At 44.3% G+C, this 27,570-nt stretch overlaps 1 protein-coding gene across 2 annotated transcripts; it reads left to right on the forward strand.

The window, feature by feature from the left end:
* LOC144497945 (riboflavin-binding protein-like) lies at positions 1-27,450 on the forward strand. 2 transcript variants are annotated; one of them, XM_078219407.1, is made up of 7 exons: positions 1-100; positions 4,960-5,121; positions 7,208-7,307; positions 9,415-9,543; positions 10,847-10,955; positions 24,570-24,825; positions 27,330-27,450. In XM_078219407.1, coding segments are annotated over exons 2-7 (744 nt in total). In that variant the 5' UTR covers positions 1-100; positions 4,960-4,973; the 3' UTR covers positions 27,332-27,450. The 2 variants fall into 2 exon arrangements, with proteins under 2 accessions (XP_078075533.1, XP_078075534.1); XM_078219408.1 differs by lacking the exon at positions 1-100 and adding an exon at positions 1,405-1,428.
* Positions 27,451-27,570: the final 120 nt, after the last annotated feature.

A 27,570-nucleotide genomic window follows, 5' to 3' on the forward strand; every position in this document is an offset into this window, starting at 1 on the left:
TTCTAGTTGGTTAACCAATGATAGGTCATCCACGTGATCTAATATAAAAATGACTGGTACCGGTTAAGCAGAGGAGCGTCTAAGTCCGTCGTCACAGCAGGTAATGGATCTGCAATATTTAGAGCCATATATGGCATCATATAGCTGTTTTACATTAATTCTGGATTATTAGAAGTAAGCAGTGATCTAAAATTTAACCATGGGGGTTAAAGGAGAACGGAAAGACCAGATGGAAAGTAAAGTGGCTTTATATGTCATCTTAATTACAAAATTATATGGATTTTCTTTACTCCTGACCATCTTTTATTTTCCAAATTCTCTATTCTGCATTCTCAATAAAATAATATTCGCAATATTTATGAAGAATGAAATTTAATATGAAACCTGTGAGAGAATGCCTTGAAATTATAAGTACAGGAAAAATGATCACATTATTCATAGAGGGTGCAAGGAAAGTTAGATTGCTGATTGAAACTAAATGACTTTTAAGATTTTGTTATAGATGTTTACCTTGATAATTATCATCGCCTACCATTGGTACAAATGAAATTTATTGAATTGTATTAATTATGATCTCAGATGCTGTCTGTAACTTGTTGCAGTTCAAAAGGAATTGTTGCATTCTCTTTACATGCTTTAGTGAAGTGAAATAGTTTTACCCGAGATGACAGTGTCACAAATTCGTACGGTCTGATGTTGTGAACAAAAAGGGCTGCAAGCTGCTTATTATGCACATTATTTCAAATTTGAAGTTTACAGTTTGGTATTTTAAAGTGAGATGTTGAACGGGATTTTCCAGCCGCGCTCATCCCAAAGCTGGCAATTCCCATCCGAGGTCAACTTTGCATGGTCCGCTCCCTGTCTGCTACAATTCCCGTAGTGGATAGGACAGGAAAATTCCGCTTATTGTTTGCTATTGGCCGGAATTTTACCGTTCCGCCCGCTATGGAGAATCGGAGTGGGCGAGGGGTGGACAATGGGGAAGTCTGTTGACCTTGGAAGGGACTTTACGGCTTCGGGAAGAGTGAGACCGTTGTGTCTGATATGTTATTGTTTTTATTCATGTTCATCAGAGCTAGTATAGTTCGGGTTTTCAAAGTATTTAGCAACTATTTTAGAATCAAATTGCTTTGTTAGGTTGATTCTGTTTTGTGCCACATGGATTAAAGGACCGGGTATTTCAAACATGACAAATTTCTGGTCTCCACTGCACTTGGTCATTTTTTAAAAAAGGGCAAAGCACCATTGCTCAGACTTGGCTACTGCCAAGATGTTGCCTAGTCAGATTGTAACAAATGGACCATTTGCAGGTTGGCAAACTGAGTGGAGGAGAGCCACAGGGATCAGCCTCAACTATTTACGATCCATATTCATGATTTAAATGAAGAGATGGACTGTATTGTCGTCAAATCTGCAGATGATACAAAGGTAGGAAAGCAAGTTGTGAGGAGGATACAAAGAGTTTGCAAAGGGCTACAGATAGTTGAAATGAGTGAACATTAGGAAGGGGCCGAGAGAATCGCAAACTGTTTGTTGTTGGGTGTGAAATGGATTTTAAGGCCCGCAAGCTATTCTCCAGGACAAACATGATCCACTAACGGCGCAGCAATGTAGGAGAACTGCCCCCCAATGTTTCCCCTTGTGGGGGGTTTTCCAACTGGGAACACAGTTTACAATAAGAGGCCTCCCATTTAAGCCAGAGTTGAAGAGGAAAGTCTTCTCTCAGTGTCATTAGTATTTGGATTTCTCTTCCCCAGAGAGTGGAGGCTGGATGATTGAATACATCCAAGGCTGAATGAGGCAGAGTTTTGATAGACAAGGGCGGGAAGGAAAATGGAGTTAAGGCCACAATCAGATTGGCTATGATTTTATCGAATGCTGGAGCAGGTTTGATGAGACTATTGATCTGTTCCTGCTCCTATTTCAACTGATATCATGAGTGACAATCACATGAGAGCAGAAAATCTGCCACCCACTCACCTTGAGAAGGATAGGGAAGCAAAAGATAAACTAACACAAAAATGAGTAAAAGAAACTTTTTAAAACTTTAATTAATTCCTGTGTCATCAACCTACACAAATGAAATTTGATGTTATAAATATTTGATGAATTTCTTTCCTCCCCACCTGCTTTTCAAACCCTAACCTTGTTAAAGTCTTGAGAAATTGTGCTTGGATTGAAACATTTACTGCATGCTATCTTTGTTGTGCAAGATATCTTTTTAAAATTTGTTCATCAGATGTGAGCATATTAGGCAAGGCCAACATTTGTTATCCATCCCTAAGCACAAGGAAAGCTAAATGTTCCCTCCCTGTGTGGACTGCCCACGAAGACTAAATTTGACTGCAGCATCAGTGAACGCAACTCCAACTCTGTATTCACCAACAGTCCCATGCCTACCCTTCCCTTTGTCACTGACCATTACAGCGGCCACATGGCTACCATGCAAAACTAAAATTTACCACAAAATAAACATTCTAAAGTGAATTTAGAAATGCAAATCACTCTGGAGACCTTTGGAAATTTTAGCTTACAAATGAGAGTAATCTCATATACAGGATTTGAGTGCAGGAGTAACGATGTCTTGCTGCAATTGCATAGAGTCTTGGTGAGACCGCACCTGGAGTATTGTATACACTTCTGGTCTCCTTATCTCAGGAAGAATATACTTGAGATAGACAGAGTGCAACAAAGGTTCATCAGACTGAGTCTTGAGATGGCTGGCTTGTCCTGAGGAGATTGGGCTGAGATTATTCTCTAGGGTTCAGATGAATGAGAAGTGATTGCATTGAAGTGCACAAAATTTTTATAGGGCTTAACAAGGTATATGCAGGAAGGATATTTCCCTGGGGGGGCCTAGAACCTGGGGATACAGTCTCAGAATAAGGGATATACAATTTAAAAGAACAAAGAACAAAGAACAATACAGCACAGGAACACGCCCTTCGGCCCTCCAAGCCCGCGCCGCTCCCTGGTCCAAACTAGACCATTCTTTTGTATCCCTCCATTCCCATTCCGTTCATGTGGCTATCTAGATAAGTCTTAAACGTTCCCAGTGTGTCCGCCTCCACCACCTTGCCCGGCAGCGCATTCCAGGCCCCCACCACCCTCTGTGTAAAATACGTCCTTCTGATATCCGTGTTAAACCTCCCCCTCCCTCACCTTGAACCTATGACCCCTCGTGAACGTCACCACCGACCTGGGAAAAAGCTTCCCAGCATTCATCCTATCTATGCCTTTCATAATTTTATACACCTCTATTAGGTCACCCCTCATCCTCCGTCTTTCCAGTGAGAACAACCCCAGTTTACCCAATCTCTCCTCATAACTAAGCCCTTCCATACCAGGCAACATCCTGGTAAACCTCCTCTGCACTCTCTCTAAAGCCTCCACGTCCTTCTGGTAGTGTGGCGACCAGAACTGGGCGCAGTATTCCAAATGCGGCCCAACCAACGTTCCATACAACTTCAACATCAGACCCCAACTTTTATACTCTATGCCCTGTCCTATAAAGGCAAGCATGCCATATGCCTTATTCACTACTTTCTCCACCTGTGACGTCACCTTCAAGGATCTGTGGACTTGCACACCCAGGTCCCTCTGCGTATCTACACCCTTCATGGTTCTGTCATTTATCGTATAGCTCCCCACTACGTTACTTCTACCAAAATGCATCACTTCGCATTTATCTGGATTGAACTCCATCTGCTATTTCTTTGCCCAAATTTCCAGCCTATCTATATCCTTCTGTAGCCTCTGACAATGTTCCTCACTATCTGCAAGTCCAGCCATTTTCGTGTCGTCTGCAAACTTACTGATCACCCCAGTTACACCTTCTTCCAGATCGTTTATATAAATCACAAACAGCAGAGGTCCCAATACAGAGCCCTGCTGAACACTACTAGTCACAGGCATCCAGCCGGAAAAAGACCCTTCCACTACCACCCTCTGTCTTCTGTGACCAAGCCAGTTCTCCACCCATCTAGCCACCTCCCCCTTTATCCCATGAGATCCAACCTTTTGCACCAACCTACCATGAGGGACTTTGTCAAACGCTTTACTAAAGTCCATATAGACGACATCCACGGCCCTTCCCTCGTCAACCATTCTAGTCACTTCTTCAAAAAACTCCACCAGGTTAGTGAGGCATGACCTCCCTCTCACAACACCATGCTGACTATCATTAATGAGTTTATTCCTTTCTAAATGCGCATACATCCTATCTCTAAGAATCCTCTCCAACAACTTCCCTACCACGGACATCAAGCTCACCGGCCTATAATTTCCTGGGTTATCCTTCCTACCCTTCTTAAATAACGGGACCACATTAGCTATCCTCCAATCCTCTGGGACCTCACCTGTGTCCAGTGACGAGACAAAGATTTGCGTCAAAGACCCAGCGATTTCATCTCTCGTCTCCCTGAGCAGCCTTGGATAGATTCCATCAGGCCCTGGGGATTTGTCAGTCTTTATATTCCCTAAAAAACCTAACACTTCCTCCCTTCTAATGGAGATTTTCTCTAACGGGTCAACACTCCCCTCCGAGACACTCCCAGTCAACACACCCCTCTCCTTTGTGAATACCGACGCAAAGTATTCACTTAGGATCTCCCCTACTTCTTTGGGCTCTAAACATTTAGGACTGAAAGGATTCTTCACTCAAAGGGTAGTGAATCTTTGGAATTCTCTATCCCAGAGGGCTGTGGAGGTTCAGCCAATGAATGTGTTCAAGGGAGGGATTGATAGATTTCTAGATAATGATGACATCAAGAGATATGACAATAGTGCAGGAAAATAGCATTGAGGTAGAAGATCAGCTATGACCTAGCTGAATGGTGAGCTCCAGGGGCCGAATGGCCGGCTCCAGCTAATATTTCCTACAGGTTTAGAGTGGCAGAAATATGCAGAAACATAAGGTGAATATAACATAGTTTCACATCTACTTTGTTTCTTTTGCAGGTTGAAAGCCAGTGATGATCATGATTACATTCCTTGGTGTTTCGATTGCAACATTGCTTCTGGCAGTTCGTTGTTATGGAGACAGCTGTCTATCAGGAATAAATCACAAGGCAATTCCTGGTCCTGAGCCAGGCATGAGGGCGTGCAAACTGTACTCCCAATGTAAGTTAAAGCAACCAAGCCAAAGGCAAAATGAAAAATTTAGCAGTCGCGTGCTTCTCCTTTGGGAAATAAAGACAAACTTTGAATTACATTGGAAAGTCAAGAAACAGAGAAAACCAACTGTAATGACCCCAACGAGGCCAATGAGGTTGGCCCCTTGGAGCATGAGCTCCCTGATTGAGGTATCTGAGCCACTGCTCAGGAATCCGCTCCTCCAGCCCTATAACTTTAGGTGGCTGGCAGAGAGGAGGGCCGTGGACACCAGGGTGACCAGGATCGGGGACGTGCTGGACGGCGGGGGAGTATGCTGGATGAGCTCCCGCGTGCTGGCCGTCTGGCGCGCAGCCAAAGCCATCCAAAACCTTAGGACAGTCGTGCTCGGACCCGAGTGCACATGCGGTCTCAAGGCGGCGCAGGCTTGCGGTGGGATCCCGCCCGACCGTGACCCTGCTCAGACAGAATTTCACATTGGCCCCAAGCATAGACCTACCCCCCCCGCCCCCCCGCCCCCCCCGCCCCCCCGCCCCCCCCCGCCCCCCCCACCCCCCCGCCCCCCCACCCCCCCGCCCCCCCCACCCCCCCGCCCCCCCACCCCCCCCGCCCCCCCCACCCCCCCCGCCCCCCCACCCCCCCCGCCCCCCCCCACCCCCCCCGCCCCCACCCCACCCCACCCCCCCGCCCCCCGCCCCCCCCCGCCCCCCCCCCACCCCCCCCGCCCCCCACCCCCACCCCCCCCCCCCCCCCCAACGGGGTCAGGAGCCCCACAGCATGAGCCGCCTCATGGAAATGCCCTCCGTGCCTTTTGCCACCGCACGGAGGCATTTCCTGTACGGGCTGCTGCTGCACACCCTCCAGTACCACATGCTCGCCCGTCGCCCGGATACACCTTGGTGGGCCTTGTTGCCACCGGGCGGCGGAGCTCCCCAGTGGAGGTCCCTCTATGGAAGGATCTCCCCAACTATCTTGGGGACCTGGGGGTGGAGGGTGCTGCACGTGGCAATACCGTACAACTGCAGCTTTTTCCGGTTCACAGCTCCCAAGCTTGCCCTTTTTGCACTCCTGTGGAGTCCGTGGACCATGTCTACATTAGGTCTTATAGGTTGCACACCCTTCTCAGTTTCCTGAAAAACCTTTTACTGATGTTTTGTTTGCACTTCAGTCTCACACTCCTGATCTACGGGCACCTGGTGCGGAGAGGGGGTGGGTCAGAAGGACGGCCTCCTTGTGAACCTGCTCCTGGACTTGGTGAGCATGCGGTGTCCACGGGCACTGTTGACGCCTTCCGTGCCCACTGGACACCGCAGGGGCTGGGGTGTATTATAGACCCTGATAATCACATTTTAATTTGATGTTTTAAGTTTCCTTTGTGCTTTGATTTTTTGTTCAGCCTGTTCCCCTTCCTTTTGGGGAGCTGCCCCTTTTAATTTGTCCCGAAGTTAATTTGATTTTGTCTAATTTGTTGGTACCCAGAAAGAAGTACCTGATTGAGGTAATGACTGCCTGCCCAATTAGGGAGTCTCACCTGTGTATATCTTGAGGAGTGTCAGGGACATTGACACTCTGGATTCTGACTTTGTACCTGAGGCACTCTTAGGAGTGGAATTGAGTTTGTAAATAAAGGGAATGTGGTGAAGGCACACCAGCCTCTGAGGAGTTATTTCACCAACCATCCAGCCATTCCTAAAAATCCATTCCATTGACACAGTGGTTAGCACTGCTGCCTCACAGTGTCTGGGACCTGGGTTCAATTCTGGCTTCGGGTGATTGTCTGTGTGGAGATTGCATGTTCTCCCTATGTCTGTGTGGGTTTCCTCTGGGTGCTCCAGTTTTCTCCCACAGTCCAAAGATGTGCAGGTTAGGTTGATTGGCCGTGCTGAATTGCCCCCTAGTGTCAGGGACATTAGCAGGGCAAAGACATGGGGTTACGGGGATAAGACCTGGGTGGGATTGTTGTTGGTGCAGGCTCGATGGGCCAAATGGCCTCTTTCTGAACTGTAGGGATTCTATGATTCTATGATCTGCAAGTTTTAGATGAGGCTCTTGATTAGGCTGCTTTCCAGGTTATTTGCTACCTTTCTTCCAACAGCCTCATGCTGCTTTTCCAACTACACTGAACAGCTGGCTGTGTCCCCGGTCACCAAGGTGCAGAATACCTACTGGAACCGATGTGGTCAACTTAGCTCACAGTAAGCCAACATCTTATTCAAAACAGTTAAGAATTCAGAATCCTTAAATTTTTGAATGGTCCCTGTTCCCTTTCAGTGGAACTAGTCCAGGTTGTGGCTATTGAAGATAATAGCCAGAGTTTATGAAACTTGACTTGAACCCATCAGTTCAAATTACACCACGCCAAATTGTGTCATTGAAATCAAAAAATAAAATCTGGTGATTTGTATCCCACAAGATGGTTGTGAAGCTGTAACAATACAACTGGGTGAAACGTCCTTCAGGGAAAGGTCCTGCTAGCCCTCATTAGTCTGGCTCATGAGTGTTACTCCTATTCCATACTAACAACAACAACTTGCATTTATATAGCACCTTTAAGATAGAAAATTGCCCTTGGCACCTCACGGAAGCATAATCAGACACAAAAGGAACACAGAGGTGAAAACGGAGAATCTAGAAGGGATGAACAAAACTTGGTCGATGGGATGTTTTTTAATGAGGATCTCAGAGGAGAAAAGGCAGAGGGGTTTAAGCAGTGAATTTCAGAGTTTTGGTCTTAGATGGTTGTAATCAAGACCACCAAGGGTGAGGTGAAGAGAAAGAGGTCCACAAATAATCAGAATTACAGGAAAAAAAGTTTACATGGCATTGGAATTTTAATGTTGGTGGTCCAGGGCCTAATGTAGATAAGGAAGAATAGGGGTGATACATGAGGGAGATAGGATATGAGTGGTAAAGTTACCAATTAGCAATGAGCTAAAGTTCACATAGTTAGAAAGGGGATGGAGGGCAACCAGGAGAACATTGAAATTTGCGTCTGGAGATATAAAGGTTTCAGTAGCAGATGAAGTAAGGCAGAGGAGAAGGCAGGCTATGTGATGGAGGCAGAAGTTGGCAGCATTTGCAAATGGGCCAAAAGTTCTGCCTGAAGTCAGAGAGGATGTGGAGATTGTGAAGTTTGGTTTAGCTTGAGTCAACGGCCAGGGAGGAAGTGGAATCAGTGTCAAGAGTATGAAGTTTGTGATGTGACCAAATGTCTGCAGTCTTCCTTGTGTTTCCCTGGAGGAAATAGTGGCTCGTCTGAGCTTGAATGTCAGACAAGCAATATGAAGCAGTCTCTCAGTACAGAAGCAGTGGAGGGACTGAGAATGGTGAAGAGGTAGAATTTGATAGTTGATATTCATTGGCCTAAGGACAAACTATAGATGAACAATGAATACCCACATCCCAATAACAAACTTTAAAAACCACTTTGTTGTATTAGTGAACAAATGATGTGTGGGTTAGGTTGAATGGCTATGTTAAGTTGCCTTTTAGTGTCAGAGGGATTAAAGGGCAAATATGTGGGGTTATAAGGATTGGCTTGATAGGCTGAATGGCCTCCTTCTGCACTGTAGGGATTCTACTTTATGATTCTATGAATTGCTTTTTGCACTCATATGACATTCCTATGTGCACTGTTTTAACAGAAGACTAACCAATTTGAAATAAACAGGTTAAAATTCAGATTGAAGAATCTCATGTGGACATGTTAATGTCTTCAAGAGTAATTTCTAGGTAAGAAAGAGGGAAAGGAAAACATTAAAACAGTTATTTTTACACTGATGATATTACGCACATGTTAATGTGATGGTGCTTTCATGATAGTGCTGCAGTTCCGTGATTTCCATTGCCGTGTTTGATAAACTAGAAAAAAAACTTCCTTTTGAAGCAAGAGCAGCTTTATCACATTGTTTGCAGATTGATACATGTAGTTTTATTTTGATTTGGTATTTATATATTTGAACGCGAAACCCAGCATAACATGATTTACAGAAATACAGTTTTTGCCAAATAAGAACCCTCCTTCAATGACGATAACTATACAAGACTTAGGGGCATCTTTATGAAGAAGCCATTATGATTTAAATATTAATAACAAAGCAAATCATGTTGAGGAATTGAGCTGTGAGTCATATTTCTGCCATTTCAGTCACATATGCCACAATATGCGTACAAATAAGGTGAAATGGTTATACGTGGGAGCAGACCATCTTTCCTCTGGAAAGATTATCAGAATAAAACTTCAATAAATTGCAAGAAATATTGTAGAGTGATTACTGATTCTGTTATTATGCATTACTGCAGGTGTGAGGAGTACATGAAAAAAATTGATTGTTTCTATCATTGCTCACCCCATACCTTCAACTGGATCAATCCCAATAATTCATATTCAGTTCTTGCTGTTCCAATCTGTCAGGGCTTCTGTGATGACTGGTAAGTTTTTTTAAAAATCTTTCTCTTGAAGCTCTTTTATCACATTTCGTCTTTTTACAATGTAAAATTCTTTGCAGAATTCTCCCTTCTGGGGACTAAGTCCTGTGGCAGGGGTGGGAACATGGAATATCTCCCATTGTGGAGGCCATTGGGAAAACACATTAAATCTTCCAGCCCTGACCTCATTAATTATGCGACTGGGTGTTTTGCGTTGTATTCCATGGTGGGGCAGGCCTGATGGCATCTAGTCCACCACCCTATCCAAGTGCAATGTTGAAAAGGCACCCAACATCACTGACCCACTATTGAAGAAAGAAGGTGGGCTTCCGGAAAATGAATCTAGATCTCCAGGAACACTCTGAGGCTGGAAGATGGGCCTCTCCAGAAAACACCGGATCTGGAAGATCCACCTGTGGATGCTCAGATAAGACGTTAACCAAAGCCCCACCTGCCTGCTCGGGTATATGGAAAAGATCTCTTTGCACTATTTTGAAGAGCAGGGGTCTGTCTGTGTGGAGTTTGCACATTCTCCCCATGTCTATCCCGAAATTAACATCACAAAAAAAAACAGAAAATGCTGGAAAATCTCAGCAGGTCTGACAGCATCTGTGGAGAGAGAATAGAACCAACATTTCGAGACTGGGTGACCCTTCAGAGCTCTGACGAAGGGTCATCCAGACTCGAAACATTGGCTCTATTATCTCTCCACGGATATTATTAGACCTGCTGAGATTTTCCAGCATTTTCTGTTTCCGATTCTAGCAATTGCAGCATTTTGCTTTTATCACAAAAAACAGATTGTCTGGTCATTATCACCTTGCTGCATGTGAATGTTTGCAATGTGCATAAAGGCTGCCACATTTCCAACATCACAAAAGTGACCACACTTCAAAAATTCTTCATTAGCTGTGGGGCACTTTGAAAACTGCTTTGTAAATTCACACCTTTTCTTTTTTTCAGTAACACTTAACTTAAAGTACATATAATAGTGATATGATTTGACAAAGGTGTTTTGGGAAAAGGAGTTTGTAAATATTGAAGCCTTTTAAATGTATTATTTTGTATTCATCAAAGGTTAATGTTTAGTTTTGTGAGCAATGTCCATCATTGATAGAGTTCCGCACTCAAGCCCAGTCTAGAATTTTATTCAGGTCCCAGGAAGAAGTTGCAGTGGGATAATGGAGGAATCATGTGCTTGTGCAATATTCCCACTCTCGTAATTCACCAATGCAACGAAGGCTCAGCTTATCAGTGATAGTGATAATAAAGCAATTATTAATGAACAAACATTTGCTGTCTATAGGTTTGCAGCCTGTAGAGATGACATGACCTGTTCTAGAAACTGGGTTTCTGATTGGGAATGGGATGATCATGGAAATAACTGCAGAAATGAATGTATTCCATACCATCAGGTAAGAACAGTAGAATTGCATTTTAATTCAATTTTGATGATGGACTTAACACGCAAACATGGAAATGCAAATAATGTAAGGGACATATTTTGATTTGGTAATGCATTGAAAGGGACAGTGATCCTATGATTAATTAGCAGGGATATTATAAATCAGTTTTATTGGTGTCCACCATAAATTATGGACATTTTGTATCATTAGGTTGTTAAACATGAATTCTCTTGTGGTGATTTGGCAATGTGACCCATACACATTCATACCAAGTGTGTTCAAAAAAGCTGTGAGTGGCACAGTGATTAGCACCGTTGCCTCACAGCACCAGGGACCCGGGTTCAATTCCGGCCACGGGTCACTATCTGTGTGGAGTTTGAACGTTCTCCATGTGTCTGCGTGGGTTTCCTCTGGGTGCTCCAGTTTCCTCCCACATTCCAAAGATTTGTGGGTTTGGTTGTTTGGCCATGCTAAATTGTCCCTTCGTGTCGGGGGATTAGCAGGGTAAAGACGTGGGGTTACAGGGATAGGGCCTGGGTGGGATTGTTGTTGGTGCAGGCTCTTTCTGCACTGTAGGGATTCAATGATTTTCTATTCGGAGTGTATTGAGCAGTGAGTGGAGTCTATCGACAATAATAATAATTTTTACAAAGCTCTTCACCATGGTAAAATGTCCAACAGCACGTCACAGAGGCAAGGAACCAAAAAAGGTGATGTTAGGAGGTGGCAAAGAGGTTGGTTTAAGAGAGGATCTAAAGCAGAGGGAAGTAGAGGTAGAGGGTTTAGGGATGGAATTCCAGGGAGTGAGGCTGAGACCATTAATGACATGGTCACCAATAGTGGGGTGAAGGGAGGTGATGGGTACACAAGCCTGAAGTCAGAGCACGGAGAATGCAAGGTTTAGGGCTGGAAGAAATTATAAATGTCAGGAGAGGATATGCCACAGACAGATTTAAGCAGAAACAAGAGAGTTTTAAATTTGAGGCATTGGAGGACTGAGAGACTGCCTTGGACAGGGATGATGCACAAATTGAATTTGATGCAGGATATGTTAGGGGCAGCAGACATTTGAAAGCTTTTGGAAGATGGAATGCTGGCCAGGAATAGTTAAGCATGGAGCTAAAAAAGGCATGGATAAGAATTTCAGAGCTAAATGGACTGAGCTGAGTGAATGAAGGGTGATGTTGTGAAAGTGGGCTTTGTAATGGAGGTACAAGTGGGTTGTCTCAAAACTGACAACCTTGGGACCGAGTCAGTGCTAAATTTGGATTTTGGATCTTGCTGGTTTTTGGAGAGAACAAAATCAGGACTTTAATTAAATTAAAAAGGGAATGTATGAAATCAAGAGAATACATTTTGAAGTGTTTCCTATCCAACTGAGTTTCTCACCTCTCTAGAACACCTTCCTGCCATGGAGTTTCACCTGTCTTTTCCACTGCTGCTAGCAAACCTGGATCTGACATATTGGGGGTATCTACTGCATTATTTAACATGGTTGCTTTAATTTTATTGCTCTGCTCATTGTATCACTGTCATTACCTGTATCTCGACCTGTATAAATTTTAACCTACATTGCTTTAAAAATGTCTGGTTTTCAAGTAGCTGGATTTGAGATACTACACTGTAATATGGGCTCAGAAGCTCAGTTTGCGGTCAAATAGGATGTCAAAGTTGCAACCAGTTTAGTTCAGCCAAAGACAGTGGCTCAGGAAGGGACGGAGTCAGTGGAAAAGCTATGGAGCTGATGGTGGAGGAATATCTAATGTTTAGTTGGAAGAAATTGAGGCTCTTCCTAGACTGGATGTAAAGCGGACAGTCTGACAAAACAGAGGCAGTGGATGGATTGAGAGAGGTGCTGAGGAGGTACTGACAACACCCAGTTTTACATATGTGGACTCTGATCACATGTCAGCAAATAAAAAAGCAGCATTTAGTTGAGCCAAATGTGGGGCTGCGGCATCAATTCCTGGGGATTCTAAGTGGAAGGTGGAACCATTGTTGGTGATGCTATGGCAATGATTAGATAGGTATAAATGGAATCAAATGGAGCAGTCCCACTGAGCTCGATGATGGAGGATGAAGCAGTCAACCACATCAAAGACTGCCGTGTAGCTGAGGATGTACAATATGCGATTGTAATAATCAAAGACACTCCTTTGGGGTCATTTCATTGCAATGAAAGGGACAAAGTCCCAACTGGGAAGATTCAGATGGGCAATTGCAGAATATGTGAGCGACAGATAGGCTGGTATCTGTTTGCTTGGAGCTTTCCAGGGAGGCAATTGCTGAAAAATGGAGGAAAGCTTAAGTTTGTTCTCTATAACTAGAACTGCTCTCCTTGTCAGCCCAGTACTTTTAAGTACCTTGTTCAAAATCATTCCAATTCTTGATGACACTGTGGCACAGATGTTAGCACTGCTGCTTCACAGCTCCATGGACCTGGGTTCAATTCCGGCCTTGGGTGATTGTGTGGAGTTTGTATGTTCTCCCAGTGTCTGTATGGGTTTCCTCCGAGTGCTCTGGTTTCCTCCCACAGTCCAAATATGAGGTTAGGTGGATTGGCCATGCTAAATTGTCCCTTAATATCCCAAGATGTGTCGGTTAGGTGGGTTAGCCATGGTGAACTTGTGGGGTTATGGGGATAGGGCAGAGGGGAGGGCTGGGTGGGATGCTCTTTTGGAGAGTCAGTGTAACTCGATGGGCTGAATGGCCTCTTCCTGCACTGCAGGAATTCTATGGTTCTAATGGTCTTGTGAAGGGACTATCTCCACATGCATTCAAATATGAGTAGGGGACTCTTCCTTCTTCCTGAATTCTCTGCTCGAAAGCAGGCCCTTGGCACTGAACCATGGCAAAGTGCCATGATCTTTTACCACAGATCGGGTGTGGAGGTAGACCCGAGTCTGTCTCAGCCGGAACAGGGGTCGAACCCCAGTCTGTTGGCTTTAATCTGATCCAGAAGCTGGCCACCTAAGCTAACTGGCTTCCCTCTACTCTTTCCTAGGAAGTTACAAAAGCACACAGAGGCACACAGTTGGAGAAATAGCAATAACTATAGTCTGTTGGCAGCTTCAGCTTCTCCAAGGTCTTGGCTAGACCTGTGTGGAAATAATACATCTTATAGCACATGTTAATGACTGTTCAGTGGTCTTCCCTTATATACATCTGACTTTCTTGGAACATCTGAAAGACGTGGGCAGTATTTGTTGCTCTGCAGGTGCAATGGTCATCACCAATAGAAATGAGTCACAGCTATTTCACACTGCATGATTAATTTTCTTAAAATCCTGTATATCCCCTTGTGGTAGGAAGTAGGCATCTTACAAATGAAAATTACAGCTGATCTACGCAAGTTCAGATATCCGGTCCAGAATATTGTTTGGACCAGATGGCTTTCGAATATGTAAAAATTGGATGAACTGGCCTCCTCTGTGCCAGGGTTTGTCTCCCACAGTGTGACAAAGAGATGGCTCAGCTCAACATTCCCTACAAGGTCATAATCAGAGAACTTGCTTGTACTTCAGTCAAGCCTCACTGCTTACACTAGAAATATATTAACCATTTCGCAGGAGCTCAGAATTCCGAACTAAGTCAAAATATTTCCATATATACCCGTAGCAAAGCTGGATGGTTCACTTGACTGTAAAACTATCCCCAAGACAGATTCATTATCTGGAACCCATCCTGATAACCTTTGGTTGAAATATAGTTAACCATCTTTCTGAGAAAGGATTGCCAGACCATGCACTTGGACTCTGGGCTTGTAGTTCCCACCAAAGTACACATTTTATTACACAACTGTAAAACTCATGGGGATATCTGTCTTCATTATAGTTGCCTCCAGCTGTAACTCTGTTCTTATCCCATTCAATACATACATAAAAAAGTATTTCCATTTCAAGTTAGGAGCTGTCAACAGTCTCATTATTTCTTTATTTATCTGGCCATAAAAGATGAAATCACTATCACTCTTGATAAAAATGTTTACTGGAACCAAGAGACACCTGCAGTGCAGACTGCACTGGGGAACTTAGATTCCTTGCCTTCATCCTCACACCAAGGTGGTCTTCATGGACAGCATCATGCTGCAGGACCCATGGGCTCACCTGTGTCACCATCTCGGATCAGTATTCCACCTAGAGTGGGGTGTGCAGGGGTCTCCTTCCCCCACCCCCACATGCCAGTGTCTATCTGGACAGGATTGTGCTGAGGGACTCTTGCAGCCGTCGCAACAAAGGTCCAAAGTTTAACCAGGGATGGAATGCAAGGTACAAGGCGGGGTAACGTGAAAGAAGGACTGTGCAAGGAGGGGAGATGAAAGGGTGAAGACTCATGATGGCAGGCAGAGGGGCAAGGAGGTGAATGAGAAAGATGAAAAATAGAAGACAGAGGAAAGACTAAGGGAGGGAAGCTGGACCCGGACAAGGTTACATGAAAAGCTCACAAACAGGGAGATCAAAAGGATACTACATCACTTACTGGAAGGGGATAAACAAAGTCTCCAGATACAGTGGGTAGAGGTCCAAGTGGGGCATGGCATCTCACAGGTGATGGGCTCAGGAGGAGGGTTGTTGAATCTGTTAATTCCAATAATAATGGTGAAAGAGTAAGTCTGAGCCTTGTCTTTTACCTGAAGCAAGTTTATTCTCAGTACAGTTCACCAGACAGTCTACTTCCCTAGCCCCAGCTGTTCCAGCTGTGTCCATTTATTGATGAGTGAATGGTCATCACGTGTCTTTTACAATGCAATTTGCTTAACAATGTAATTGCCAAAGAATGCAATTGTTGATACATTGATAGAACAGAGGAGCAGACTTTTCTTGAGGCTGCTAACCTTTTCCCCCGGGTTGCTGACACCCTGCATGATCTGGTGGGCTGCAGAGAGTGATATGAGTGTGCCGGACTGGTGTTTAACTATGGCTCCGGGACCTTTAAACCCACAGCTGATAGCGGGCTGACCAATTAGCTGTTGGTCAGCAGGTGACTCAGAGGAGAACTCACCTGTGCACAAATAATGAGGTTCCAAGCACAGAATCTGGTGCGGGATCCTGTCATTCTGGTAAGTAGGAAAGGTGCCAGTGAAGCCACTCACCACCACACTTAGCCTCAAAATGGATGAGAGGCTGGTTTGCGTGATGTGATGGACTGGGCTATGTTCACAACCCATGTAATTTCTTGCAGTCTTGGCCAGAGCAGGAGCCATACCAAGTTGTGATGCTTCAGGAATGGATACTTTCTTTGGTGCATCTGTAAAGATTTCTGAAAGTCATGGTGGAAATGCTGGATTTCCTTAGCCTCCTAAAAAATTGAGGCATAGGTGGACTTTCTTAACTGCAGCCTCAGCATGGAGGGACCAGGACAGGTTGTTGGTGATCTGGACACCTAGAACCTTGAAGCTCTCGATCATTTCCACTTCATCACTGTTGATGTAGACAGGGGGATGTCCTCCACTATGCTTTCTGAAGTTGATGACTGTCTCCTTTGTTTTACTGACATTGAGGGAGAGATTATTGTCGTCACACCATTACACCAGATTCTCTATCTCTTTCCTGCATTCTGTCTCGTCATTGTTTGAGATCTGACCCACCATGATGGTGTCATCAGCAAACTTGAAAATCAAATTGGAGGGGCATTTCGCCACACAGTCATAAGTGTATAAGGAGTATAGTAAGGGGCTGAGAACATAGCCTTGTGGGCACCATTGGTTAGGATAATAGTGGAGGAGGTGTCATTGCCTATCCTTACTCATTGCAGTTTGTGGGTTAGGAAATCTAGGATCCAGTCGCAGAGGGAGGAGCCAAGCCCTCGGCCATGGAGTTTGGAGATAAGTTTTGTTGGGATAATGATGTTGAAGGCTGAGCTGTAGTCAATAAATAGGAGTCTGACATAAGTGTCTTTGTTATCCAGGTGTTCCAGGGTTGAGAGGAATGTGCAGGGCTATGGGAAGAAGACAAAGGAGTGGCACAAGGAGGATTGCTCCTCTGGAGAGCCAGTACAGACATACGTGGCCTCTTTCTGTGCTGTAATTGCAATTCTGTGATAAAGTGGGCACAGCCCCATTGCTTTCCAGAGTGAGAATTAACAGAAAAAAGGAAAAGACCTGTGTTTGAGATTCATTAGGTTCTAAATGGGATACAATAAGTAGTCCTAGGACCAAAAGCTAAGTTAAAATGCAGGGGTCTTCAATTTTGGTAAATAGAAGTATTACAGGAACCAATACATCAGTCCATAAGGACGGAGATGAGGGAAAACTGAAACCCCAGTTCCCTTCACTTATTGTCCATATTCAGTGCAGTTATTGAAAAAGAAGATGTGTGTATTTTGCAGCCCCAGAATATGGGATCAACTGGAATAATGAGCAGCAAGCTTTCATGGTTTAAGAGGACTATCAGGATTATTTATTTATACATTCACCCTAAAGTCTAATGCAATGTCAGTCAGTCACTTACACATACACACACAGGAAAAAAGACAGTTCGAGGATGGTGCACTTTTACCAATTACAAAGGAACAGTTTGCAGTTCACTTGTTTGGCTTATCTTAGCAACGAAGCATATGTTGCAGGCCCAATGACAAAGGTGTTTTCACACCTGAAGGGTAAAGTAGGCGGATTCAAATAGCCAGAATAGTATGTCAGGGACATCATGGTGGCACTGCGGTTAGCTCTGTTGCCTCACAGCGCCAGGGACCCGGGTTCAATTCCAGCCTCAGGTGACTGTGTGGAGTTTGTACATTCTCCCCGTGTCTGCATGGGTTTCCTCCGGTTTCCTTCCACAGTCCAAAGATGTGCGGGTTAGGTTGATTGGCCATGCTAAATTGCCCATTAGTGTCAGGGGGATTAGCAGGATAAATACATGGGGTGAAGGGGATAGGACCTAGGTGGGATTGTTGTCAGTGCAGACTCAACGGGCTAAATGGCCGCCTCCTTCTGCACTGTAGGGAATCTATGATTCTATAATTTCCTTGAATTGCTGGGTTGTTTTCAGGTCATGAAGTTCCTTCTTGTCTTCTTACCAGGAGGTCAAGCTTCTTGTCATAATTGTAACTCTAAATACCAACTGTATTCAGTACAGAATTGTCTGGAGCTGCCTTTTCTTTAAAAGTGGACATTTAAAAAGTGGCTAAAATGGCTACCAAGGGTCAGGTGTTTGTTGTTGTTTCCACACTGATTACATCAAGTCTCAGGAAAGATCTTAATTGATTGACCATGGGTGGAGAGCCACCTTGAAGGAACAGGCTGGGGGACGTTCCGATATTCCAGAGTCTCCAGTTTTTTAAAAGGCAAAGATTTTGCTGCCTTATCTATTGCTGTCTCTGCAGTTGTGCTTTCAGACTGACTGGATTCCCTTACCCACTCCCACTTCTGAATCTTGGGGCAATAAGATTCTGTATCAGTTTCAGTTACATGATAAATACTTTCGCTGTCCACCCATTATGATTTAAAGCTTGGCGTCAATTGAATGGGTAGTGGCCATTCACATCTACTTGTGATTGAACTGGTTTCTTTACAGCTCTCAATGTTAAGTTTCGAGCTCAGAGGCAGTAAATCTCAGAGTTCGTAGTTTTGGAGTGTGGTGAACCATCGTTGGTTCCCACCAGGTAGTACTGAGCCAGGGTCTGGCCAGTACTATGAGTCTGTATATATGTTGCTGTTGGGGTTAGGGTTGGGTTGTTCTACTTGTTACTGTTGGGGTTAGGGTTGGGCTGTTCTACCTGTATGTCCATCATAGACTTGTCGAGTCTGTGAGGCTTGGCCTGGTCCAGGATGATCGACGCCACCGTTGGTTCGTGAGCGCCACTGCAGGCAGCTGAGATGGATGATGATGACCCCTGCTGGTCATTCGCAGTCGGTGCCGACCAAAATGGCTGCTCCCATAGGTCGCACGTGGGCGATGGCGCCAAAATCAGCGACCCCTGGTGGTCGCACGTCTCTTGCGACTCCATCGTCTGTAATGGCGACGTCCTGGCCTCGCACGTGGAAGAAACCCTTGATGATGCCGACGACTAAGAACCCGGATCCGGGGAGTCGCAGGCCGCACTGCTGTTCCTGGAAGTAAGTTTGGATCGACATACCTTCGAATAATGCCCCTTCTTGCCGCAGGCGGAGCACAACACCGCTTTAGCGGGACATCGCTGCCGAGTGTACTTCACTCCCCCACAGAAGTAACACCGCGGGCCGCCTGGAGCTGCTGCTGTCGTCAGGCCCGAGTGTGGGCACGCCATCACGCAGCTTTTCGGACCCGAGGGACGAGGTGGGATCTGCAACTGCTCCTGCCACGCTGTCTCCACGTGGTCTTCGGGATACATCGCTAGGCTTTTGGAGGCCGTTTCTAGGGTATCCGCTAGTTCTATAGACTTAGTGAGATCGAGATTACCTTGCTCCAACAGTCGGAGTCGGATATAAGACGATCCAATTCCCGCCACAAACGCATCTCGAGCGAGGTCATTCATGTTCTGGTCTGCCGACACTGCTTTGCAGTTACAGCCCCTGGCTAGCTGTAGGAGCTCGCATGCGTACTGTTCCGTCGTTTCGCCGGGCTGCCGTCGTCGAGTGGCTAAAAGATATCGAGCATGCATCTCGTTTGGCGGTTTAATGTAGCGCTTCTTAAGAAGCTCGAGGGCCCCTTTGTAGTCGGTGGCCGCACGGATCGCTAAATATACAGCGTCGCTTACCCTCGCTTGGAGGACCCGGAGTCTGTCGTCGTCTGTGGTGACCGCTGCGGAGGCTGCGAGGTAGTCCTGAAAACATTTCAACCAGTGGTCGAAGGTGTTAGAGGCGCCCGCCGCACGTGGGTCCAGCGTAAGACGTTCGGGTTTTAACATTTGCTCCATACTCTCTGTATCGTTTTCCTTTTTTTTTCCAACGACGAGAGTTCAATTAATAGTAAATAAAATTGATGCGCGATATAACTCACGAGGCTAGAGATGCTCGAGGAAATAAAGGCTTTTATTTACTATTACAATGGAGCTACCATATATAATACACGATCCCAGACTGAGGGGTCCCAGACAGAGCAGTGACCTTTATACCTCTCCCAGGAGGCGGAGCCCGACTGGGATGTACCATAATAACTATAATACAGGTAGAACAGCCCAACCCTAACCCCAACAGTAACAAGTAGAACAACCCAACCCTAACCCCAACAGCAACATATATACAGACTCATAGTACTGGCCAGACCCTGGCTCAGTACTACCTGGTGGGAACCAACGATGGTTCACCACATGGAGTTTTGGTGAAGCCCACAAAAAATAGAAGATGTGAATTCCACAGATGGTTTTCATCTTGATATGTCCATTCAAGGTGGCTCTCCACCCAGGGTCAATCAATTAAGATCTTTCCTGAGACTTGATGTAATCAGTGTGGAAACAACAACAAACACCTGACCCTTGGTAGCCATTTTAGCCGCTTTTTAAATGTCCACTTTTAAAGAAAAGGCAGCTCCAGACAATTCTGTACTGAATACAGTTGGTATTTACAGTTACAATTATGACAAGGCTTTTCCTGGGCAGGGCAATTGCAACAATGTGCAATGATCATTATTTTCCCCTCATTCTTTTGAGGGAAGAGGAAAAATCAAATTTTCTTTTTTTGTTACTCTTCACATTGACTTCCTCTCAGTGAAATAAAACAGCACGATGACTGAATCTGACTGCCCCCCTCTCCCATCTCATCCAGTGTTTCCCAGTCTGCCTTTAAAATGGAATTGAGGCGTTCTCTTGCTCTTTGCAGTAGACAAAATGGCTGCCATGTTTGCCGACACAACACATTGTATTTCAAAACAATATTTGCCAAGTGCTGTGGGTCATTTCTGAGAAATGTAATAAGGCATTACGTAAATGCAAATGTTTATTTGTATATTTTCTTTCCTACTTTTGAGAAGAAATTAAACATTAATTGCATTTGGCTTCAGTTTGTTTTCTTGCCCGTTAGCTGATCAAATTGTTTTATCTGATTATGCTGGTGTCCTTCACTGGGATTTTGTATTAACTTCCACAGAACAACTTTTGATCTACTTGTTTGCTCAGTCACCCCACTGTGCCTTGTCTGTGCTCTATTCTTGCTCAAAAAAAGAGAGATTTCACATCATAATTTAGCGTGTGTGCACGCGTGTGTGTATGTGTATTCAATTTTTTTCTCACTCAAGGGCTGATGAGTAAATTTCCGAAAGATAAAGATGAGAGAAACCCCAATTCTCTTCCCTTACTGACCATAATCAATGTGATTTTGGAAAAGGAAGATGTCTGTGTTTCTCATGGTCTAATAGTATTATTTAATTATACCCATTATATATTATATTAATATGTATTATATTTATTTATATGCATTCAAATGCGATGTCATACACACATGAAAAGACAGTTGGAGGATATTGCATTTTTATCAACATAACAAAACGTTAAACATGAACTTGAAAAAAAGAGTAACGAAAAGACACAAACAAAACAATGAGTAATAAAATAAAGATGATTATTAGAGTGTAATACGGTGAGGGTATTTGTGTCCAGTTCACCCCCAGCTCAGTCTGCTCACTCACTCACCCTCACTAAGTTCGAATGTTGGTCAGAGTACATGATGGTGAGTGAAGATGAATGAAACCCAAAAGCCAGACACACTCTGTTCCTGCACACACTCTCTTCACGCACACTCCTTCTCCCCTCACACTCCCTCTCTCCTCTGTCTTCTCAGACTCCCATTCCTTCATACTGTCACCAGTCCTCACATTTCCACATTCTCATTGCCCTTTGCACTTTAACCCCACACTCTCTAGCTCCCAATCCTCTCTCCTCTTCACACTCTCTACCTACCCCACACTCACCTATCCCACAATCTCACCCTCTCATCCTCCCTCACACTCCCTACCCCATCTCCATCCCTCTCACACTCCCATCTCCCCTCACATTCTCTACTCCCTTACATTCTCACCCCATTGCACTTTTTCCCTCCCTCACGCTCTCTCCCCTCGCACTCTCACCCCTCCCCACATTCTCACCCCCACATTATTTTCCCCCCTCACACACTCTTCCCTCTCTCTATCCTCACACTCACTGCCCCCCTCGCAATATCTACGCCACACTTTTACCCCCTCACATTCTCTTCTTCAATCTCTCCCCTCACTCTCTACACCCATAACCTCTTCCACTTTCTACCCTCTCACACTCTCATCCCCTCCCTCCCATCTCTCTCTCTCTCTCTTCCCCCTCACTCTCTCTCTCTCGCACAATCTCTAATCACTCACTGACTCAGACACCAGTGGGCCCTGGACCCCACTGCTTGGCTCCCTAACCCTTGTCTTTCTGGCCCTTCGCTCCCTGGAACCTAGTCCTTGGATCCCCGGGCCCCACTCCCCAACTCATTGTCCTCAGGCACCAAACTCAGCACTGCTAGTGCTTTCTGCTCCTCCAGTCACGGATTGTTTCTTTCCCACACTTGCCACTGAGCCTATCAGCAGCAAATGTGGAAGAGAAACAACGTATGATTAGAGTTGCAGTTCCATGCAGAATTCTCCATTCAAACTGTCTGAGCGGCATTTTGAAAACTGACACCGAGGGCTTTATAGAGAGGCTCAACCAGGTCATGAGCCATACATTGAGCAAGCTGACATAAAGAGTCATCACCCTCCAGAGCATGTCGCATGATGATTACACAAAAACAATTCAGTCCTTCAAAAAGAGTGGGATAAATAGTTGGTTAAAAAGTGAGACTGGGCGATAAAATGTAGATTAGTGATCAAATACTTTTTGGAACAGATGTTTCTTGTATTGTTCAGAACATAAAAATCTAACTGTTGTAAGTAACTTCTCAGAGTTGAGTAATGTAGTTTGTAAAGTTATAATGGTATTGTGAAAGTTAATTTGTTTTCTTTGAGCGTCAATTAAAAATTTCCTTAGAGGATTAAATAGGTTTCCTAGAGTCTAGGATAAATTGGTCTGAATAAGGAAGGGGTTAGATGATTTTTTTACTGTGCTTTCCAATGTACATACACCATGTCAGAAAATGTATTTGTTAGTTTAAAATCATGGAATGGAACTTGTTGAAAGGGTTTATTCTGTTCAGTCTGTCTCACAATGAGGTTGAGAAGCTTGTAAGGTTAAACAGTAGTGTTTGTTGGGAACACGTGTATATACAAAGTAAAGCCCGGACTATGTGCTAACTCCATGCTTACTTCTACACAGGTCACTGTATACTCTTAGATTGACACAATCCCTTGTCATGTGACACTTTAAAATTACACTGTGGACAGTATTGTCCTTCAGTCTTACTTTTACCAATGCTATGCCAAACACCCTTATACTGCAATACTCAATGGACTAAGAGAAAATTTAAACAGACATCTTACAGTCCCTATTTGTGTTATTAAAATTATCCCTTTGTGATGAAGATTTTGTCACTGATGAATCTCACTCATTAATCAGCATCTTCAAGCAATTGCATCTTTTAATGCACGTAAACAATTGGAACTGAGGTTGTTTATAATGGAACATGACAGAGGGTGGTAGACAGAGGGTGGTAGACAGAGGGTGGTAGACAGAGGGTGGTAGTGGAAAGGTCTTTTTCTGGCTGGATGCCTGTGACTAGTGGTGTTCCGCAGGGCTCTGTATTGGGACCTCTGCTGTTTGTGATTTATATAAACGATCTGGAAGAAGGTGTAACTGGGATGATCAGTAAGTTTGCGGACGATACGAAAATGGCTGGACTTGCAGATAGCGAGGAACATTGTCAGAGGCTACAGAAGGATATAGATAGGCTGGAAATTTGGGCAAAGAAATGGCAGATGGAGTTCAATCCAGATAAATGCGAAGTGATGCATTTTGGTAGAACTAACGTAGTGGGGAGCTATACGATAAATGGCAGAACCATAAAGGGTATAGATACGCAGAGAGACCTGGGTGTGCAAGTCCACAGATCCTTGAAGGTGACGTCACAGGTGGAGAAGGTAATGAATAAGGCATATGGCATGCTTGCCTTTATAGGACGGGGCATAGAGTATTAAAGTTGGGGTCTGATGTTGCAGTTGTATAGAACGTTGGTTCGGCCGCATTTGGAATACTGCGCCCAGTTCTGGTCGCCATACTACCAGAAGGACGTGGAGGCTTTAGAGAGAGTGCAGAGGAGGTTTACCAGGATGTTGCCTGGTATGGAAGGGCTTAGTTATGAGGAGAGATTGGGTAAACTGGGGTTGTTTTCACTGGAAAGACGGAGGATGAGGGGTGACCTAATAGAGGTGTATAAAATTATGAAAGGCATAGATAGGGTGAAAGGTGGGAAGCTTTTTCCCAGGTCGGTGGTGATGTTCACGAGGGGTCACAGGTTCAAGGTGAGGGGGGGGAGGTTTAACACGGATATCAGAAGGACGTATTTTACACAGAGGGTGGTGGGGGCCTGGAATGCGCTGCCGGGCAAGGTGGTGGAGGCGGACACACTGGGAACGTTTAAGACTTATCTAGATAGCCACATGAACGGAGTGGGAATGGAGGGATACAAAAGAATGGTCTAGTTTGGACCAGGGAGCGGCGCGGGCTTGGAGGGCCAAAGGGCGTGTTCCTGTGCTGTATTGTTCTTTGTTCTATGTTATTACACTGACAATCTGCCTGTTAACAATCAAATTATTCTTTGTGTAGACCTATAAGGATGGCAGGGACCTCTGTGAGAACATGTGGGGGACAACATTCAAGGTGGTTTCATGCCCATGTCATTGTCTGATGATGGATGATGATGATAATGATGTGATCCAACATCTGATCCACGAAAGAGGGACACCGGCTCCAGTGGAGGTCCTGCACATGGAACTCAAGAAAACACCTTTCTGTCAGCGGAGGCATAAAGATCTGCTTGAAAGGGGAGAGAGGGAAAATAAGAAAAAGGGGTCAAAAGAGTGTAAGTACTTAATTTGTTGATTGCAATTAAACTTCTCAAAAAACGTATTTTGTAATAAAATTTATATTTTTCCTGTTTGAAATATTGATTACCATTTGAAATGGGTGGAACTGACGAGCGTTAACTGTGCCTGATAGTAACTGTTCATGTATTCTGATGCTAAGAATTTTGCAACTGAGAAATGTATTTCCCTTGCTTATTATGATTTACATTGTTTGGGGGTTTTCTTACCATTTTATTCATGTTATGTTTCACATGAGTGGATCAGGAACATGACACAGTTCCCGTTTCCCACTTTGAAAGTTATTTTTCACCCTCATTGCTTGGTCTTTTTATACCATTTTTCAAGTAGCTTATTCACAGCCTTGGTCATTAAGACATCTATTTTTGCCAGCTTATCAACGATGCCCTATATCTTTTCAAAGCCTACTAATGACGTTATACATCACTGCCCAACCAGTACATTCTCTGCTGCGTATTCATGAGAGAGGGGGAATAACCCATTTAATGCCAGAAAGAACAATGTGAGTTCAGGTTGACTTATGTTAATGTTACGAGGCTGATCCTGATTGATTTAACTCAATTTAATCTGTGAAAATGCACAATTGAACATTTATTTGAATAGTAATGTGCATAGCTGCTCAGGTTTTCCACACATTATTTGGCAATGTTCTGGCAGCATTCCATTATGTTATATTTTAGCTATTTTTTTATTTTACCTTTTAAATGGATGATGTAATGAAATCAACACATCAAGCCATCTTAGCTGGGGCCTGGGCAATGGGCATGTCAAAAGTGATGAAGTCAGTTCTGACTCAGTTATGGAGGACTATCAAAGTTTACCAACTAAGATATATGAGTTCAAGTGTGAAATAGACTAAGATCATAAGAATTAGGCCATTCAGCCCATTGAGTCTGGTCTGACATTCGATCATGGCTGATATGTTCCCTATTCTCCCACCTAAATAGTGGGAGAATGGGGGTAAATGGGTGTTTTTCTGGTTGGCGATCAGTGACTAGTGGTGTGCCTCAGGGATCAGTGTTGGGACCGCAATTGTTTATGATTTACATAGATGATTTGGAGTTGGGGACCAAGTGTAGTGTGTCAAAATTTGCAGATGACACTAAGATGGGTGGAAGAGCAAAGTGTGCAGAGGACGCTGAAAGTCTGCAAAGGGATATAGATAATCTAAGTGAGTGGGCGAGGGTCTGGCAGATGGAGTACAATGTTGGTAAATGTGAGGTCATCCATTTTGGTAGGAATAACAGCAAAATGGACTATTATTGAAATGGTAAAACATTGCAGCATGCTGCTGTGCAGAGGGACTTGGGTGTCCTTGTGCAGGAATCTCAAGGAGTTGGTTTGCAGGTGCAGCAGGTAATTAAGAAGGCAAATGGAATTTTGTCCTTCATTGCTGAAGGGATGGAGTTTAACAACAGCGGAGTTATGTTGCAGCTGTATAAGGTGCTGGTGAGGCCACACCTGGAGTACTCTGTACAGTTTTGGTCTCCTTTCTTGAGAAAGGATATGTTGGCACTGGAGAGGGTGCAGAGGAGATTCACTAGGTTGATTCTGGAGTTGAGAGGGTTGGCTTATGAGGAGAGACTGAGTAGACTGGGGCTATACTCATTGGAATTCAGAAGAATGAGGGGAGATCTTATCAAAACATATAAGATTATGAAGGGAATAGATAAGATAGAAGCAGGGAAGTTGTTTCCACTGGCGGGTGAAACTAGAACTAGGAGGCATAGCCTCAAAATAAAGGGAAGCAGATTTAGGACTGAGTTGAGGAGGAATTTCTTCACACAAAGGGTTGTGAATCTGTGGAATTCCCTGCCCAGTGAAGCAGTTGAGGCTACTTCTTGAATGTTTTTAAGGCAAGGATAGATAAATTTTTGAACAGTAAAGGAATTAAGGGTTATGATTAGCGGGAGGGTAAGTGGAGCTGAGTCCACAAAAAGATCAGCCATGATCTTATTGAATGGCGGAGCAGGCTCGAGGGGCCAGATGGCCTACTCCTGCTCCTAGTTCTTATGTTTTCCCCATAACCTTTGATCCCCTTCTTAATCAAGAACCTTAAATACATTCAATGGACTGGCTTCCACAGCCTTCTGTGGCAATGAATTCCACAGGTTCACCACCATCTGGCTGAAGAAATTCCTCCACACCGCAGTTGTAAAGGGTTGTCCCTTTACTCTGAGACTGTGCCCTTGGATCCTAGTCTCTCTCACGAAGTGAGACATCTTCTCCATGTCCACTCCATCCAAACCATTCAGTATTCTGTAAGTTTCAGTGAGGTTCCCCCTCATCCTTTTCACCTCCATTGAGTACAGACCCAGAAGCATTCAGGGGTAACAAATCACAAACTTCAGCAAGGCTTATACTCCTCAGATCAAACCACTTTTTCTGGATACTTTTGTTTAATTCTACCGGCTAGATGAGTTGCTTTCCAACTTGCTTTATTATTTCAGAATAATGTTACTTATATATTTCTTTCACTTAGAACACCTTGAAGAGCTGAAGATGCTTCTGATCAGGAAGACACTGATCTAACACAGCCAGCTATGTAAGGAATTTGTCAAATAAAGAATGTCAAGAAAAATAAAATAAAAACACTTCTATCATCTTTTTGGTGTTCACAGATTTCAAGTTTTTAACAGGTTTGGGGCCATTGCTATAGAAGGTGCATCATCCCTATATTGCTAAGTTGATGAATTCCACACATTGGACCAGATTTTCACTCC

The sequence above is a fragment of the Mustelus asterias genome, chromosome 8 (genome assembly GCF_964213995.1).
Source record: "Mustelus asterias chromosome 8, sMusAst1.hap1.1, whole genome shotgun sequence".
NCBI classification, from domain to species: Eukaryota; Metazoa; Chordata; class Chondrichthyes; order Carcharhiniformes; family Triakidae; genus Mustelus; species Mustelus asterias.

Bases quoted from the DNA above. Each gene is read 5' to 3' on its own strand.
- LOC144497945 (XM_078219407.1), top strand. From the start codon at position 4,974: ATGATCATGATTACATTCCTTGGTGTTTCGATTGCAACATTGCTTCTG. The intron at 5,122-7,207 runs GTAAGTTAAAGC...TTCTTCCAACAG, and splicing joins GTGCAAACTGTACTCCCAAT to CCTCATGCTGCTTTTCCAAC. The intron at 10,956-24,569 runs GTAAGAACAGTA...TTCTTTGTGTAG, and splicing joins AATGTATTCCATACCATCAG to ACCTATAAGGATGGCAGGGA.